At 46.5% G+C, this 19,993-nt stretch overlaps 1 protein-coding gene across 1 annotated transcript in view; it reads left to right on the forward strand.

The window, feature by feature from the left end:
* Positions 1-19,993, forward strand: part of ADAMTSL3 (ADAMTS like 3) — a 67,315-nt gene that overhangs the window by 16,546 nt on the left and 30,776 nt on the right. The window contains exons 4-10 of the mRNA XM_081124712.1: positions 4,539-4,672; positions 6,521-6,566; positions 7,422-7,658; positions 11,180-11,306; positions 15,823-15,897; positions 19,294-19,451; positions 19,610-19,721. Of these exons, the coding sequence (XP_080980838.1) occupies positions 4,539-4,672; positions 6,521-6,566; positions 7,422-7,658; positions 11,180-11,306; positions 15,823-15,897; positions 19,294-19,451; positions 19,610-19,721 (889 nt within the window). The remainder of the gene's footprint in view (positions 1-4,538; positions 4,673-6,520; positions 6,567-7,421; positions 7,659-11,179; positions 11,307-15,822; positions 15,898-19,293; positions 19,452-19,609; positions 19,722-19,993) is intronic.

Raw genomic sequence — 19,993 nt, forward strand, 5'->3', positions numbered from 1 at the left:
CAGGAATCGAACCCGAGACCCTTCAGTCCGAAGGCCGATGCGGCAACCACTGAGCAACACCGGCCAGGGCTTGAGCGACATTTTTATGTCATTAAACCCAACTCATTAACATTATTTTGTGCATTGTTGCTCCAGGTAGTGATTAACCTGGGAGGATGTATCGGCTGTTAACAAAACCTGGGTCGTGTGTGATCTCCTTAGGTAGCCTCTGCGGTGACCGTGCAACGGACATTTATTTGATGCCTGGGAAGGGATATCCCAGTGGAACGTATGTTATTTTGGGTTGTTTTCAATACGGAGCTGTTCACAGAGCGTTTCCGATAAGTGACCTGCTACGCAGAATCTGTGTTTAATTACCAACTTTTTTTGGGTTTTTTTTTTTTGCAAGACTGGTAGACGGGCACCACTCCTTATACGTCACAGGTTTAGGGACTGGTCAGGAAAAGATTTTATGGTTTGATTTGCACACGGGGATCCGAGAACGGCCAGAGTCCCCGTGTCCTTACGGGATGAACACACTCACTCCTACGCTGTTCTCTGCGTTTACCAGTCCTGTACATCATGAGCAAACAGTAATCTTTTTGAATTTTTTTTTAAGTATCTTTTTATTGATTTCAGAGAAAGGAAGGGAGAGGGAGAGAGAGAGAAACATCAATGATGAGAGTCATTGATTGGCTGCCGCCTGCATGCCCCCGACTGGGGATCGAGCCACAACCCGGGCCTGTGCCCGACCTCCTGGTTCATAGGTCGACGCTCAACCACTGAGCAACGCCGGATGGGCTGAATTTTTTTTTTTTTTAATCTCAAATATTCCCTAGCTAGAACTTAACTCAGGAAAATGAGATTTCCAAAGAGATCGTCAATCCCGATAGTTTTAACCAAAATGACACAGTGCGGCGTTTTGCTTCTCTGGATGGTTTTCCTTTAGCGTTTTTCTTTTTTTTTTTTCACTTAAAAAAAAAAAATGAGAGCTTTTATGGGGTGTTTTATGGCACGAAGTTTGCATGTTCACTGTATAAAGTTGGGAAATGCAGATGAACAAAACAAGGAAAATAGAAAATGTGGTCACTGTGCCGCCATTAGAAAGGAGAGACGAGCCAGAAGCCAGAAGGCACTGCGGTGCCATCGCACCCGGGACGTCGGTGGGGACGTGCGAGGCTCCCCCCGAGCTCCCAGCGGGGTCTGTGTGCTCCCTGGAAAGTGGAGCTGTCCTGGCCGAGCTGCCCCCTTCCCCTGGGACCCAGGGCTCATGGCCAAGGAGAGGGGGCAAAGCTGAGGACCCCTCTCGAGATGTCTCTGTCTCTTCTCTCTCTTTTCTCAGGGGCGAAATACCTCACCGATCCAACCCGAAATACCGGGCGTCTGCATTTATAACTTGCCTCTTTTAGTTATTTCAGAATCAGGATTTTCCCCTTTCCTTTTGGGTAAGTCAAGGTGGAGAAGTTACGGAAAGAAACCCGACTCGAACCGTAAACGGAACAGATGGGAGAGTAGAAAATAAATTAGAACAATATTGCAAAGGACTCTCCGCCTTCCCTTTTAAAGACACATAGGGTGATACCTTTCAGCGTTTCACATTCAACCTATCGGCGCGGATCGGGTGACAAAATGAAAAATCAGCCGCAGCTGTGTGACTCGTCTAACGGTTTGCCTCAGCGGTTCGGGCGAACCCACCTAAAGGACCAGGAGAGCGCATTAAATGGCTTACTGTATTTTTTTATTTATTTTTTTTTATGAATTAAAACTATATTTTATGTCACGTCATAGGCAGGACCCGGTTCTACCTGGCGACGTTGAGTGTAGAGAGTGGAGCTGAACAGTGGTCTAATTGGGAGAGTCGGTGGTATGGGTTTAATTAGCTCTTACTCCCGATGACAGGCTTGCTCGACTGTTCCCGAAATATTGCCTGTAGCCGGGGGCCGGCTGCTCCCTGTGCTATAAATAGGTAGCTTGGCGAGAAGCCACCAGCGCCACTGGCTGGTGAGACTCGGGTGAAAATTATTGGGAAAGGCCCCTCCTTGCGTCTGTCTGGTCATTATTTCTTCATTTCGCGTTTGAAGGTCCTCTTTTACAGATCCCTCTTTTAATTTAATTTTTTTTTTTTTTTTGCGCTTGGATGAGGTAAGTTGGCCCAAGGGCTTAAGGAAAGCTGTGCGGTGTCGAGTTCAGTCACAGACGGGCTGTATGTCAGCGTTTCCCTCTTAAACTCCCCTGTTCCCCGACTTACAACTCACCTGTTAACGTCTGTCTGACTTGGGCTCTTCTGTCTGCCGACAGGATGTGCTTCCTGTTTGTTGGCTGGCTTGTTTTCAATGAAAGTATTAATTCTGCTTAAAAATCAAACTTTATGAGATGCAGAGAAACAACAAAAACCGAAGATGTTAAAACAACCCCCCGGAGTCCTCCTCCCCACTAGAGGCCGCCACTGCCAACATTTTAATCAACCATTGACCGCTCATTCCTTTCTCTAGGCGCCTACGTGTTTAAAAACAACATAGGCTTATAGGATTCTGTAATGATTGCCTTTTACTCCCCCCCAAAAAACATTTAAAAGCAAAAAAGAAATTTCAAAAACCACAAGAGTTCAGATAAAACGAACCGAACGTCCACTATAGCATCACCTGGCTTCATCAAATTGAACGTTTTTGCTTCAGATCTTTTCAGGGGGTGAGGGAAAGAAAACATCCAGTTGGCGCCCCTTTTGTGTGTTTCCCCCACAACATTCGCTCCCAGTCCCGCACCCTCCATTCTTAGAGGCCATTCGGTGTGTTTATTTCCAGCCTATTTGCACGTTTACGCTGCATTTTTGTGTGTATACTCATATACCGACAGCTTTGTCTGTAGGTAAAGAGCTAGAACGTGCTAAGTGTATTTTTGTTTGGGCGTAATTAATCCCATTTGTATTTTCCTCTGTAGTTTCTACTTTTGTTGACACACGTAGGGCAGTCTTTCCTGATATGGTTTATATGACTACTAATCTGTAATTTTCCCAGTATTGTATGGTTTCGTCATTTTTAAGATAAAGTCCTCATAGATCTGGAATTCATTTCATTGTGTTTTCTGAAGACGTTATCTATGATTTTTTTTTTTTTTAACCATTCATCATATTGACTTGTTGGCCCCACACGGTATCCTCATACTTGCGTCTGTTTCTAGACTCTTGTTTTTTAAAAATTTAATACATCAGACTGCGATCGCTGTGTCAATTCTATACTCTTTTAATTGAGGTGATTTCGCTCTCATTTCCATTTTTTTACAGTTTTTTGTTTTTTGTTTTTTTTCCTTTGCTCTTGTAGGCATTTTAGTCCCCAGATGAACATCAGAATCATTTTCTATTAGGTTACAAAAAAAATTCCTATGGGATTTTGATTGGAGTTGCTATAAATATATAGATTAATTTGGAGAGAATTAATATTTTGCAGTATTGGGTCTATACCTTTCTCCAGTTATCCAAGTCTACTTTAGGTCCCTTAGTAAAGTTTTATCATTTTAACTAATAAACATCACTTTTTTACATATCTACAGGGTTGTCCCCCAAAAATATAGACACACTTTAACAGCCGATAGCTCAATTTTGAAAAATAAAATGTACTTTAAGAAACACGGCCTTTGTAATTATTCAAAGCGTGTGTATACATTTTGGAGGATACCCTATACATCTATATCTACGTCTTTCTCTATATATTTTTTACTCGGAACTCCGCCTTAGCTTTTCTCTGGGGCATCCTGACATATGTCAGTGGTAGTGAGTCCGGGAAAAAAACCAAACCGAACTCTATTCATAAATGACCCTCCCCTATTTTCTTGGACCCCTAAAGCTTTACTGACTTTGTTTTCTGGGAACGGAGCCTCTCTTAGGAGGTTGGTTCCACAAATCCTCCTGCCGAAAAGGTTCTTGGAGTTAGCACCCGCCTGGCAGACAGGCACGTCCGGATTTCAAAGGTGAGAACTTTTTTTTTTTAATCCACACGCGAGGATATTTTTTCCATTGCTTTTCGGCGACAGTGGAAGGGAGAGAGAGAGAGAGAAACATCGATGTGAGAGAGACACATCGACTGGGTGCCTCCTGCACGTACCCTGACTGGGGCCGGGGATCCAGCCTGCAACCGAGGCACGTGCCCTTGGCAGGAATCGAACCCCGGACCCTTCAGTCCTCAGGCCGAGGCTCTAACCACTGAGCCAAACCAGAAGGGGCCAAAGGTGAGAGCTTTGACACAAGCTGGGACCATGCTGCGCAAGTTATAAAACAACAATAATAATAATATTACTGGCATGTAGCCAGTTTGTTTAAATTTCGGGATAAAATTTCAGATTTAAACTCGAGCTTCGAAGCCATCTGGACAAGACCTTCGTACGGTGCACAGGCCCTGCGACGCCCGGGTTTTCCGTACAAACCGATCTCGGGTGGTCTGTGTCCAGAGCGAAGCGTGTGCAGGCGACTTTGGCCTCTGCGAGCGGCTTAGTAGGCGACTCTGGGACAGCTCTGGGGTGTTTTTACGCGCCTGTCCGTAATTTACTGTGGCTCCTTCCTGTTCTAGACTTCGAGAAACACCCGCGCAGATGAAGACAAAGAGAAAGACGGCAACTGGGACGCCTGGGGAGACTGGAGTGACTGCTCGCGGACCTGCGGGGGCGGAGCCTCCTATTCTCTGCGCAGGTGCTTGACCGGCAGGTGCGTGGGGGCCTCACCGCGCCTCTCGGTGGGATGCCAGTGCCCTTGGGCGCCCCGGGGGTGCCGTGAGGGAGACAGCTGGCTGGTTGGCCTCCGAAGGCCCTGGCATGGGGGTGCACCGTCTGCTGTCTAAATATCAGCCAGGCAGCAGCAGCCCCTTTGCATACCTGTCCACAGGAGGCTCCAGCTCGGAGGAGCCAGGGGCACTGTCGGGTCCGGAGGGGGGAAGGCCCGGCCCGGTCAGTCACCGGCCCAAAGCTGTCGAGACTCGGGTCAGGTGCAGGAGCAGTTTCCAGCGTGGAGACTGGAGCAGGGGAGCCCAGACGCTAGCATCTCTCTCTGGCCTCCGAACCAGAGGGGTCAGAATAATTTGCAGTGAATGGTAAGGCTCGGGCGAAAAAGGAGTGGCATTTGTCTTTTTAAAAATAGTATGTACTGGGCTGTGGCCTGTTTGGCTCAGCCGTTGGAGCATCAGCCCGAAGACCGAAGGGTCTCAGGTTCGATTCGGGCCAAGGGCGTATACCTGGGTTGCAGGCCCGATCCCCGGGCCCCCATCGAGGCCACCGATCGATGTGTCTCTCTCTGTCCCTCCTTTCTACTTTCTCTGAAAAGCAGTGGAAAAACTATTCTCACGTGAGACTTAAAAAACAAAACCAAATTATGTGTATATTTGATTATATGTATAATTAAGCGACTGTAACAGATTATAGGGCTGTAAACTTCGGGGCCCTTTTATTAATGTTTTTAGTGTAGCCTCACGTGGAACCGACATATGTTTTTTATATATTTGTAAATTTATGACTTCAGAAGTCTTCGGTTTCAGGGTGTGATGGATGCTGTAACGGACAGAGAATACATAATTGCGAAACGATGGCCTTGACTTTTCATACACTCCTGATAACCATTAGCCCTTGGGTATAATAATTTAGAACGAAATTTAAAAAACTTGGAAGTCGTCATTTCTGCAGCTCCGTCGCTCGGAGCCAAAGGAGTGATGTCCAGAAAGAGCTGGCAGGTTCCTGCTGCGGGAATTCAGGCTCCAGTGTCCTCAGCTGTAAAATCGCTTGCATTTCATCGGATGCCTTTTTCTTAAAGTGGTCGTTCATCTCATACTAGACTGTGACCCCAAATGTGCCGTGGCGACAGCGGCCGGTCAGGGGGCTTCGTGTGGGTTGGGTTGGACGGAGTCGAGGTGGGTTAAAAAAAAAAACCTCACTACTGCCCGGCTGGCGTGGCTCAGTCGTCCTCTGAACCAGGAGGTCACGGGTTCGATTCCCGGTCAGGGCACGTGTCTGGGTTTCCGGCTGGATCGCCAGCAGGGGGCGAGCAGGAGGCAGCCGATCAATGACTCTCTCATCATTGATGTTTCTCTCTCCCTCTCCCTTCTTCTTTCTAAAATCAATAAAAACATATTAAGAAGTAAAAATAAAGCGATTCTGCCCTGAGATTTTGGAGCCTCCTGCTCGATGAATAGTTATTCTTAGAATTTAACCTTTAAAAGACGGCATTTAAATTCAGCTCTGCAGGCATTTACTTTTTTGCCTCTATCCTATCCATTTTTTGAGTTATTTATGAAAAGTAAAAACATTTATAAAGAAAATGTATTGTTTATTATTAAAGTTACCTTTTAACATACGTTACTGATGTTAAAAAATATAAAAATTACATTTACAATTTAAATTACATTTTGCCGGGAACTAAAGTTCCCTTTCGTCCGATAAAGGTTAAACTTTGACTTTTTGAGAGGTAAGGTGCACCACAAAAAGCTTTACAGGGCCTCGTTTTGGCTTTTTTTTTTAGCTGCTTGCCGCTTCCATGAAATCACTGTTTCCTTTTTTTTTCCGTTAGGAATTGCGAAGGGCAGAATATTCGATACAAGACGTGCAGCAATCATGTAAGTTCTGGAATAAAAAATATATAATCTAATAAGACAGATTCGTGGTTTCAGTTATAACACTGTCATGGGGACTTTTTTTTTTTTTTTTTTTGGTAAAGCTCGCGGTCTCTCGGTACCTTTGTGGAAATTTCGAATAATTGTTTAATCGACAAGAGGTTTTGTGTATCTCATACCTTCGATTCATGCTACCACCCTTTTAGGCCCGTGTTACATTTATGATCTAATTTGGGAAGCGTTTCATAATTCCTGAATTCAGAGAAACGATACCTAATTCCTGAAAACGCCTTTCGGGGTTCAGGGGGCTTTTCTGTGCAGCATCTCAGTGGCCCTCGGAGGCACTCGAGGTGTGGGTGTGTCTCTTTTGCAAATGAGGGCGCTGGGGCTCAGGGAGGTGAAACTATTCTTTAAAGGTGAACTCCGTCCGTCCTGCTCCCAGCACCTGTCCTGCCCACTGTTAAGGAGAGCTACAGGTCACTCAAGAAACACACGAGAAATTTTTTCTTCTAAATTTACTGATTTCAGAGAGAGGGGGAGAGAGAGAGAAACATCAATGATGAGAGTCACGGATCGGCTGCCTCCTGCTCGCCCCCTGCTGGGGGTCGAGGAGCCTGCACCCCTGGCATGTGCCCTGACCGGGAATCGAACTGCGACCTCTTGGTTCATGGGTTGACTTTCAACCACTGAGCCATGCCGGCCGGGCCAGTTTTGAATGTTTAGAAGAGATGAGGTGACTCCAGGAGAGAGGCAGGTGGGGTCCGGCCTCCTGGGACTCTGGAGAACCTGCCCAGCTCCCCGTGGGGGGCGCGCCTCTCACTGGGTGACGTGCGTGTGGCCCTTGTCCTCTGTCCCCAGGACTGCCCTCCGGATGCAGAGGACTTCAGAGCCCAGCAGTGCTCCGCCTACAATGACGTCCAGTATCAGGGGCGGTACTACGAGTGGCTCCCACGGTATAATGATCCGGCCGCCCCCTGCGCGCTCAAGTGTCACGCCCGGGGACAAAATCTGGTGGTGGAGCTGGCGCCCAAGGTCCTGGATGGGACGCGTTGCCACACCGACTCCCTGGACATGTGCATCAGCGGCATCTGTCAGGTGAGCCACGCCCTCCCCCCCCCCCCCCCGAGGTGGCACGCCCACTTTCAAGAAATAATCTTTTCCCTTCTTTGCTTTTATTCGTGCACACGAAATATCATTTTTCATCATTTGAACGTAAAAGCTATTTTAGAGAGTATTCCTCGCCTTTTAAGTTAGTTTCGCTTACTTAAAATAGTTTAAATTTTTGCCCAGGTGGAATCCAAAGATTGCAACAGGAAACCTTGTAGGATTCGTCTAGGGCATTTATTCCAAGAAGCACTGCTCATATATTTTATTTTATTTATTTTAATATATATATATATATATATATATATGTCTTGATTTCAGAGAGAGGCAGGGAAAGGGGAGAGAGAGAGAGAGAGAGAAACATCAATGATGAGAGAGAGTCATTGATCGGCTGCCTCCTGCACGCCCCTGACAGGGAATCGAACCCACAACCTGGGTGTGTGCCCTGACTGGGAATCAAACCTCGATCTCCTGGATCCTAGGTCGATGCTCAACCACTGGGCCACACCTGCCTGGCACTGCTCATAGATTTAAAATATTTCTTCAGGTTATCGCCAAATCTTGTGTAACTCACCTCATGAACTACATGAATCTTGTCTTCTTAATTCATACTCTCCGGTGCCTGGCTCTATAGGAATTCTTATTGAGTAGATGTTAATAAATATTATTGAAATATTTATCCATTTAGTGGTTTTTAAGTCCAGATCATTGGAGGTCTTGACTTCGAGAGATGCCCCAGAAACTGAAGACACTCCAGGCAGTTTTTAAAAGTTGCTTGTAGTTGATTAGGATGGGATCCTAGAGCCAAAATTCAGTAGTTTCTCAATTTCAAGGGCAGGTCTTGGCTTATACCCTGTGAGTCACAGGGCAACCAGACCTCCTCTTCAGATATTTTTTTTTTTCTGTGATGTTTTCACATGCTTTTTTTGGCTCTAAGATTTGGATGAACTGTAACTTAAAAAAAAAAAAAAAAAGTTATGAAACAAACATAAGAGCTCAGGGAGGTCTTCGATTGCCCAAGATCTTGCAAGACCCCAAATGCTTTTCCAAACAAGCCCATCCTAGCTACTAAGAAGCCCACACCCTCCCTGGGACGACCGGAGGAGAGAGGGCGATTCTGACTCTCATGAAATGCAAAGTGCTCAGGGACCCCAACGTGTGAGGACAGAGCTTGGCCCAGGAACCTCCTGCCTGCAGTTTAATGGTGGAATAGTACTCCCCTTGGGGAGGGTTGCATGGACACAAGTTACTCATTGATTGAATCCCAACCCTGAGAGTGTTTCCAAAATCAATCACTCTTAAGTTGTTCCACATGTACTTGTAAATATGACTATAATGGCCCCTGTTACTGGGCTCTTGACAACCTATCTGCTGATACCAAAAATGAGAAAGGTGTACCGTGATGTTAAGATGTGGGTGTCATTTGGGGAGAAAAAGGGACATCTGTATTATTTTAAACAATAAAATTAAAATAAATAAATAAATAAATAAAAATGTTTATTTATAAAAAAAAGATGTGGGTGTCAGATGACCTCGGTTGTTAAAAACCATTACGGACACGATACGCTAGCTGGGTCGTGTCAGAAGGTCGTTTAACCTCCGGAACATCCAGATACCTTGTTTGTAAAATAGAGATAAGAGATATCAAGTATATTATAAGGTAGCCGTGAAGATTAAATGAAATAATGTCTTTATAACGGGCTTGGCACAATGCCCGGCGCGTGGCAAGCCTTCAGTAAAAATCAACGATTGCTATTAATAGTTTATTACCCTCTTTGCAAAATCATACACTCAGGATGAAAGGATCTTCGGAGTCTCATGGAATAAGTTGGTCTCTCTCCTCCCGTTTTCCCACCAAGTAGTCTCCTGGCCCATGGTTGAGAACTTACCGTTCGACACCTCTAACTTTTTGGACTTTCTCATAGTGAATTAAATGGAGGCGTAAACCTGTAGCTTTCACCGTTTGGAAATGCACAGAGCAAAATGTAAACCCTTCCCCACCACCCCCCGACTGCCCTGTGTGAATGAGAAAATATCTCTAATCGTAGGGTTTTCTTCAACTTCCTTGGAACTTTTCCCTCAACTCCCCTTAAAGCTTTCGTTTCATCTTTCTCCTTCCCTTCAGCACCAGAATTTTGGAAAGAATCTACGGCTGGTTTCAACTTTTTCCAGTTTTTATATTCAGCACCTTGGATATAGTGTCTGATTGTACCACTGCCCAACACTGAAGCACGGGGGCCTCTCCACCCCGGAGTCAAAACACAATGAAAAACAGATAGTAAAATTCCTCCCCTTTCACTGAGACCTTTGTAATGTCCTAATCACTCTCCTGAGCGTTTTACAGATATTTTCTCGTGCAGTCCTTCCTAGGCCCTTTATGAAGTATGGACTATCATCCCTATTTCCTTCTTGAGGAAAATGCCTCTGAACGTTTGAATTGTTCAACATCCTGTCACTGGAAAGGGGTGGCAGGGCGGGGTTGGGTTTTGTCTTTAAACAGCAGGTAAATAAATGGGAATAAAGATGAGTGAGTGCGGGGAGGTAGAAACGATCACATTAGTTAATATTATTGGGGATATTATATAAACGACATATTGGTGAAATAAGAAATAGAAGACGTAGCCCCTTTTGTTACAGAAGGAAGCTCACAATCCAACAAACACATACGCGCACACAAATAACTCACAAAAAATCGTAAGTCACTGGAGTCTGAAGGATAGCAGTATAACTGTATTCTATATGAGACATCGCTCTCATTCACCCCTTTCTTACATTCAAAAAATTTTTTATAAAGAGAAATATAGAGATATAATGACATAAAGGTGGAGATATACAGGTATAGCTATCCATAATGATGAAGAGGAGGGGATATTAAGATACAGATATATAGAGGGATATGGGCAGATAGATAGTGAGACACAAGTATATGGAGATTGAGATGAAAATAGAGAAAAAAATGTGTTTTAAACTATGGACCAAAAGGTTATAGTTTTGGACCACATGCATGTTGATTTTCAGTTTTTCAAAACTGAAAGTTAGACATTTTGTCTCCATGGCTTCAGGATAATGATCGTTTGGGAAGGAGATGAGAAAGTAGTGGAACGGGGTGGAACAGGTCATTGGGGAGAAAAAGACATCTGTAATATTTTAAACAAAAATAAAATTAAAAAAAAAAAGTAGGTCTAGGGTAGATGGAGGAAGAGAGGGAAGGGGAGGGGAGAGGGGAGAGAGGAAACTTTATCTGTAAATTTCTACTTATTTTATACACACAAAAATATCTGAATAAACTTGTAAATAGAATAAGAGGGGGGGTGTGAGGGGACAGCTTCAGTTCTTCCCTTTTAATTATTTGGGCCTCGAATGGAATCATGCTCTACTTGGAAGCTTCGTATTATTCCTATTTTTAAAAGCTGTATTCTCATAGAGGAGAACCAACTCATGCATTTGAGGAGGAAATCGCGTTCCGCCTCCCGTGTTCTCACCGGGTCCTGACACCCTGCTCTCTGTCCCAGGCGGTGGGCTGTGACCGGCAGCTGGGGAGTCACGCCAAGGAAGACAACTGCGGGGTCTGCGCCGGCGACGGCGCCACCTGCAGGCTCGTGCGGGGACAGTCCAAGTCACACGTCTCTCCTGAGAAAAGTAGGTTTCAAACCCAGTACGTAAAACAAAATGTGCTTTAGACCGTCTGTTAGTCATTAGAATGACATTTTCCTGACGCTAAGCTTTTCGGTTGGGAAAGAACTTTTGACCAGTTTCCTGGAAGCCGGATATCTTCTGAAAACTATCAGATTTTTGTCCGTTACTTCTTCCAAGAGCACCTGTTTCTATGAACCTTTGCCAACACAGAGTGTGACTATTTTTACATACTTGCCGATTTTTAAAAATCTGTTTTTATTGATTTCAGAGAGAGGAAGGGAGAGCGAGAGAGAGAGAAACATCAATGATGAGAGTCATTGATCGGCTGCCTCCTGCACGCCCCCTGCTGGGGATCGAGGAGCCTGCAACCCGGGCATGTGCCCTGACCAGGAATCGAACCCTGACCTCCTGGTTCATAGGTTGACCCTCAACCACTGAGCCACGCCAGCCGGGCCTGTTTGTACTTCTTAGTAAGATAGCTCCCCGTCCCCCTCTCTTTCTCACACACACACACAAACACGCACATTAATTTTCAGTTTTTAAATTATAGATTGAAAAACCTATAGAAAGGCATTTTCTCTCAATGAAAATGTGCATGTTCCCACGTGCTCCCACATATTGCCATTCTGATTTTTTGAGGCATGGACCTCAGACCTCTGATTCTAGTTCGGAGCATTCCGGGTTAAGAGCCCCAAAAAACCTAATGTCTTTGGCTAATTTCTGCAAAGAAGTGAGTGCAACTGGGTTTTACAGACAGATCCTCGAGCCTGGTCGTGGCTGTGGGCATCCCGCAGGCACGCCGCCCAATTCTGTCTGCGTGGGCCTGGGCAAAGGCCAGCGTCAGCCGAGGTTCCTGTCCGCGTGAAAACACGGTGCGTCTAGCCCTTGCTTTCCACGACGGCACCTTCTTTCTGTTACTGCTCCGAAGCTGGCCCGCCGAGGCCGGATTTGGCTGGGATTTTCCACGGGCCATATGGAAGCACTTTCCTGTAATCACGCTCTGTGTGAAAGAAATGTGGGACGTGGAGCCACGTCTCCCCCCGAGTGTGCAGCGCCGGGCCCGCAGCGTCCACGACGCGCCTGGGACGCACGCTGAGTGGGGACACGGCGGGGAGACGCTCTTGGCGCAGCCCCGACCTGGGGACCGAGAGCAGGGTTGCTCACGGGCTGTAGTTTCCATCCCGCTGTGTGGCGGCTTCAAGGTGTAAGAGCCTGGAGCCAAAAACCTTTGCTATGAGAAAAATCAGAAACCCATCCAGATACAACACATAAATTTCCTGTGCAGAGGGAGGAGAGAGACTGAGCTAACAACTGGCATAAACAGCGTTGGATGTTGGAACAGGGGGCTGGAGGCCACTCGGTCGGTGTTCAAAGAGAAAGCTCTAAAAACGGCAGCGAGGTGGCAGACGTGTTGATCCGGAGAGTCCCGGCTTGGCACTTAGGGACCCGGTTGTGTTTCCAGGTTTGTCCCTTACTTTGGGACGCACATAAGGACGCATGTGCATGAGGCCAGTAAGGAAGTTGGGCCAGTAAATAAGCTCAGCTCGCCTGGCATGGAATCTTGCACCTTTTTACCCGGCGGCGAGTAAGTGCCGTTGGTACCTGTTGGTACTGGGATGCCCGAGGCCGGCCGGGAACACCAGCAGTGTTTCCATGGAGTTGTTTTTATTATTATTAGTATTATTATTAGCATTTATTCAGATACCTTGCTTCCTGTTTAAAAAACTCCCTTAGCCCTGCCTGGTGTGGTTCAGTGGTTAGAGCGTTGGCCACGCACCAAAGGGTCACAGGTTTGATTCCCGGTCAAGGGCAGGTACCTGGGTTGCAGGTTTGCTCCCCAACTGCGTGCGGGAGGCAACCAGTTGATGTGTCTCTCACATCGATGTTTTTTAATCTCTCTCTTCCCTCCTCCCTCCCTCTCTCCCTTCCACTCTCTCTGAAAAGCAATGGAAAAAATATACTCCAGTGAGAATTAACAAAAAACAAAACAAAACACAGCTCCCTTATTCCTTGGGAATGGGGAGTGGGAGGAGGGGGTGCGTGTGTGTTTGAATCCAAATAGCAGGAGGAAAGAAATGCAGGGTCAAGAAAAGTAACGTGCAAAATGCTGGACAGGAGCTTTTGTTCAGCAAAAAACAACCAAGCGTGTTAAAAAAAGACAAAAACACAACAAAAATCAGAAATAAAACCAATGTTTTTTTTAAAAAAAGTGGAAATGAGGTCAAATTGCGAGTAACTAAAACATCTCTTTCCTTGGGTTATCGGGGCAGGTATCTGTTTAGGCTGGTGTAGTTCTAGTTGGACTTTATAGTGAAAGTAAATGATCCGATATAAATTTACAGACCTTCTGGGGCTGAAACTGATGTTTATTGATTAGTTAATGTTGTGTGGACAATCCATTTCCTGCATGTCTTGCTGCTTAGTCAGGCTGTGATCTGCCGCAGGAAATGAGGCATAGAAAAAATACAGCGGACCAGCTGGACTTGAGCATTTGTGTGTGGGAGGGAAGTGAGTGGAAGCAAATTTTGCGGGTCCTTAGGCCAGCCCAGCGGCTGCAAAATCAAAACAAGGGCAACCCATGCAGAGAACGTCTGTGACCAGTGTCTGAGTTGGAGTTAAAACTTGGTGTCAGAGTCGAAGGGTTAAGAGTGTCACTTTTGGTTCTGACCCCAGCTCTACTGATTTGGAAGTCTCTGATCTTACGTCACTTAAACTTGGAAAACTTTAGTTTTCTTAATGGTAGAAATGGGTGTTTATTGGACTGAATGAGGTCATTTATCTTAAGTTAGTTACTTAGCATCATTCCTGGGGACATACTAAGTGTTTGGCATGGTTTTAATAATTTACACTTATCAAGACCTCATTAGATCCTCTCAACAACCCTTCAAACAAATATCTTGTCTTCAGCTTATAGATATAACAGGCACAGAGAAGGTAAGAAACGTGCCCAAGGTCACACAGCAATTGAAAGTGGCAGAGCTGGTATTCCAGCCCAGGTTGTCTGGCTCCAGGGTCTTTGATCTTAACCACTATTCCATAGTGCCTGTCACTAGACGTTTGTAAAATACTGCAAATGACTTTTAAGCATGACGAGGGGGAGCCCTGGAAAATGGCACAGTGGTTGACAGTATCAAGGATCTCGTACCCCAAATTTCACTAGAAAAGTTTTGGAGAAGTTCTAAATAATGGAAGTGGTCAGCAGGAACCAGTTACCACCACCATCACCACCACGACCACCATCACCACCACGACCACCATCACCACCACCATCACCATCACCACCATCACCACCACCACCACCACCATCACCATCACCATCACCACCATTACCACCATCAGCATCACCATCACCACCACCACCACCATCACCACCACCACCACCATCACCACCACCACCATCACCACCACCATCACCACCACCACCACCACCACCACCACCATCACCACCACCACCATCACCACCATCACCATCACCATCACCATCACCACCACCATCACCACCACCATCACCACCACCACCACCATCACCACCATCACCACACCATCACCACCATCACCATCACCACCACCATCACCACCACCACCACCATCACCACCACCATCACCATCACCACCATCACCACCATCACCACCACCACCACCATCACCATCATCACCACCACCACCACCATCACCACCACCATCATCACCATCACCACCACCACCATCACCACCATCATCACCACCACCACCACCATCATTGTTACTTAAGAAGAAATTGAAAGAAATAAGACTACTACTGTGAGAGTTTATAACACACTTGTCAGTAAAAATAACACATAAAATCTCTACAGTATAATTATTCCTGTTACATCAACAGGCATGTGTCAGGCATCACATTTCGAGGGTATAGACGATCTTCGTAAGCATTTACGGGCCATTTACAAAAACTGATTCTATGCTAGATTCTAAAGAAGACTGTGAAAAAAAAAAAAATCTCAGTGAAACAGAAACCTCCGGAAAAGATCTCACTGTGCAGCTGCACCCCCCGGTCCCTTGCCCCCTCCCCCTACAGGACACAGTGTGTCTTCCTTTCCAGGCTGGTTAATCCCTCCACCTGTGTTGTGCATCCCACCCCCTCTGCTTTCCCAGAGTCCCACTCGCTCATCATCCCTGCTCCCTCCTTTCTCTCTTCTCCCCCTCCCTTAAATATGGAATAAAGATGACCCCATCTCTTCCATATTAAATGAGTTTAATTTTTTTGTGATTTTTGTTAATGTTTTTATTGATTTCAGAGAGAGGAAGGGAGAGACAGAGAGAGAAACATCAGTGATGAGAGTCATTGATCGGCTGCCTCCTGCGCGCCCCCTGCTGGGGATCATGTGCCCTGACCGGGAATCGAACCTCGACCTCCTGGTTCCTAGGTCGACGCTCCACCACTGAGCCACTCCGGCCGGGCGACGCCCCCAGTTTTGACTGACCTTGCGTGTTTTATGGGCCTTTAGTGCACAAATTTTACGACATTTATGTTCTTTCCCAGGGGAGGAAAACGTGATTGCCGTTCCTTTGGGGAGCCGCAGTGTGAGAATTACCGTGAAAGGACCCGCGCACCTCTGTGAGTAGGATTTCATCTTAGCATCGTTTATTTCCTGAAAGTTTATTTAGCCCCCCCCCCCAAAAAAAATCTTTCTTTGTGTCAAATGGGTGTGTGGACAAACACCTCAAGGCCGTTGACTCTGGAATAGTCTGTATCAGTGGGAAATTGACCCATTTGGGATGAATCCCTCAGGGGAGAGGAAATCAAGTTGTATGTGCAATAAGCTATTTTTATGGAGAAAGTAAACTAGGGCTCGAGAGCCTTCTGGAGGTCTCAGCAGTTTGGAACAAAAACATCAGACAAAATAAAAACCACACCAGTGGATGTAGCTGACGAGGGTGAGCTTTGTTGCGAGGATATCAGGATTTCAGGTCCCCGGGCACTGAGCGTAAACACTGGTTTCCCAAGAACATAGGGAGTTGGAAACAGTACAGAATCGTATTGTTTCTTTGGCCAAAGAATTATTTTGCCCAAAGTATTTTTTCTTCGGCCAAAGTCAGGTGGCATCTCCTCTGGCTTCGTTTCTCCGGTGTCTTGGGACCTGAAGGAACTGGAAATACCAACGTTTGTCTCCTCCTGTCCCAAGGTCTCCTTGTGGCCACAGGCTGGACTTTCTTAGTCTTTTTTTTTTCAAAGGAAAATGGGTCTCTGCCAAGACCGGCCCCCTGGCCTTGAAGAATCTCACCCTGTTCAGCTCTCTCTTCTTACACAAAGTACAAAACACTATTTTAAAATCACGCAAAACAAGGTTCACTCCACCTAAGGGCTACATATTTTGCTTTTTTATTTGGCCCCGAACACCATTTAGATTTTTCAATTATTAAAATTTTTCAGGACCAAAGGCATCTTACGTGTTTGGTAGCTTTTAAGTGTATGTGTGTGGGGGGGGGCGGGTTTGTGGGGAAGGCAACCAGTAATCGATGTGTGTCTCTCTCACATCGATGTTTCTTTCTCCCCCCCCTTCCACTCTCTCTGAAAAGCAATGGAAAAAATATCCTCGGGTAAAGATAAAAAAAAAAAAAAAATCCCATTTCTCCAAAGCTGACAGACCTGTAGCTCGAAACACTCCCCTGTCGGAAAGTCTCCCAGTTGACCCTAGAAATGTTCCCAAAAGTTATCCCCTGCTGGCGGATACCACTGGCTTTGTTTACAAAGGACTTAGCTACCATTTCTGGGCCTCTAAATATAGACACGGCTTTACTTTCTTGATTTATACGACTGTTTTCTCCATTTTTATTTTCAACAAAGATACAGTCCTGAAACTCAGCTCAGCTTGCGATAATGAATCATTTTTTTTAAACATCCGTGTTAACTACAACCCCCCCCCCCCCCCCCAAAAAAAAGGCGACATCAAGAGCTGAGAACCCTCAGGAGCACGAACATCGTCTCTCGGCTGCCGGGTGGGATTTCATTACAGAATGTCCGTCTTAGTTCGGCCCAGGAGTGTTCAGATCCTGAACTTCCAGTCCTGTCCGCAGTCTGGCCCCACACAGCTCCAAGTTTCCCGGGAGTACGCCCCTTAAAAATGGGAGTAATAACACATTCCCGCAAAGGAGATTCTCCCGCCGCGAAACTCCAGCATTCAGTGCTGTGTTTCACTAGCAATTACCTTGAGAAGCCGAGATGCCGAAAACATCGAAAACTTACATTGTCCATGAGTCGGAATTTTATTTTTTTGGTCTTCTGAGTTTTGTCTGACACCCCATGTGGAGATGACACTGCACCTCATGACCGAAGGAACGGGTGCTCAGGAAGCGTGCGTGTATCGTGCAAGAAACTCTCCTCGAAGCTTGACTCTGGTGTATCTGTAACTAAGCCGCACTGAACGCTCATTACGCGTCTCCCTAACAGCACCTCCATGGCCGCCTCGGAATTTAAGGAGACCTCTTATGGATGAATATCAGGATCCTGCTTTTTTTTAAAAAAAAAAAAAAAGTATATATATTTTATTGATTTTTTTTTTTTTAGAGAGAGAAGCATTGATGTTTTGATCAGCTGCCTCCTGCATGCCCGATACTGAGAATCAAGCCCACAATCTGGGAAGTCTGCAAACTTAATGGGGTTTCTTTTGTTTGTTTGAAGGAATCACTTTTTTTATGTTTTTGTTTTTTGTTTTTTTTTAATTGATTTCAGAGAGAGGAAGGGAGAGGGAGAGAGGGAGAAACATCAATGATGAGAGTCATGGATCAGCTGCCTCCTGCTCGCCCCCTGCTGGGGATCGAGGAGCCTGCACCCCGGCGTGTGCCCTGACCAGGAATTGAACCACAATCTCTTGGTTTATAGGTTGATGCTCAACCGCTGAGCCACGCTGGCCGGGCTAGAAACTTGGTGTTTTGCACATCTTCAGTGAGGGTGGATTTTGTCCCAACTTCGTTTTGTGTTTTGACGTCACCCAAATGCTCACTGCCTCTCCTCCTTTTCGTCAGAGGGTGAATTCATCCAGTCTGGGGCCCTCTGACTATCTAGTTTCCCGTCTCATTGTTACTGACAACTCACTTTATAATACTCAGCTTTATATCTTCATTGGAACTAGGAAATGAATTTAATCTCACACGTTCCAAAAAAAAAAAAAAAAATCGACTGCGGTCACGGGGACTGGGGCCAACGTGGTTGGGGTTCTGCGTGCCTGAGAGTAGCCAGCGTTATTCTCGGACCGCTAATGACTCCTGCAGATCGACTAGCTCACGTCCAGCCTTTCGAGTCGGCCAGCAAAGCTCCCAGCCTGCCTGTCAGGGATAATCAGAGACGTCTCCTGGTGCCGGTTACGCCGTCTGCCCAGCTCTCTCGGGTTCCTGCGGCTGCTTCCAGGGGCAGAGAGAAATTTTGCAAAGGAAAACCACCCACACGTGTGGGTTGCAGCCCCCTAACGCCGGGCCGTCTGCCTGGGTTTCATCAGCTTCCCCCTTTTTGAGTCTGAGACAGAATGGAATTCGGGCTCTGTTGGGTCCTTTGTTTGAAATGGTTAAAGACTATTTGAGCACCAATAATCAAGTGCAGGTTCCAGAGCGGAACAGGACCTGGGAGATTAAGAATATAGGTCCAGCCCGGCCGGGGGTGGCTCAGTGGTTGAGCATTGACCTAGGATCCAGGAGGTCAGAGTTCAATGCCCGGTCAGGGCACAGGCCCGGGGTGCAGGCTCCTCGATCCCCAGCAGGGGGCGAGCAGGAGGCAGCCGATCCATGACTCTCATCACTGATGTTTCTCTCTCCCTCTCCTTTCCTCTCTCTGAAATCAAGAAAGACACATATATATATTTTTTAAAATTCTCCCCACAAGGGAAAAAGTATAACTATGTGAGGTGACGGGTTTGTTAACTAGACTCACTGTGGTATCATTTCAGGATGGAAACAAATATCGAATCATGTTGCAGCCCCGGAAACCAACTCTCTTTCAAATTTTGTTTTTACATTTTAGTTATCGAATCAAAGACACTTCAGGGAAACAAAGGGGAACACAGCTTTAACAGCCCCGGCACCTTCGTCATAGAAAACACCACGGTTGAGTTTCAGAGAAGCTCGGAGAGGCAGACCTTTAAGATTCCCGGGCCCCTGATGGCCGACTTCATCTTCAAGGTAGGCCGGTCCCCTCTGTAGAACGTCGGGCCTCTGGGTGCCCGGCAGGCGGGGGTGTCTGTGTAGGGGACGTGCCTCCGCCTCGTTTCGGAAGGCGTCTGGAGGGCACACCCTCCCGTTGTGGGCGGAGGGGTGACCGCAGCTCGCTCTCTGTCCAGACCAGGTTCACGGTGGCCAAGGACAGCGTGGTCCAGTTCTTCTTTTACCAGCCCATCAGCCATCAGTGGAGACAGACCGACTTTTTCCCCTGCACCGTGACCTGCGGCGGAGGTGAGGCTCGGACTTCACTCGCCAACGCGTGGAGCTAGGAGTTCATGAGAAGCCACCCGTCGGCGTTTGTGAAGCTGACTTTAAAATGGGTGTAGTGCCCTGGCCAGTTCTGCTCAGTGGTTAGAGCATCGGCCTCTGGACTGAAGGGTTGGGGGTTCGATTCCAGTCAAGGGCACGTACCTCGGTTGCAGGCTCGTCCCCGGCCCTGGTCCAAGCATTTTTTTTTTTTAAAGGAGCTTATTGCAACTTTTTAGTTATAAAAGCTAAGACTG

The sequence above is a fragment of the Miniopterus schreibersii genome (genome assembly GCF_964146895.1).
Source record: "Miniopterus schreibersii genome assembly, chromosome: 22".
Lineage (NCBI taxonomy): Eukaryota > Metazoa > Chordata > Mammalia > Chiroptera > Miniopteridae > Miniopterus > Miniopterus schreibersii.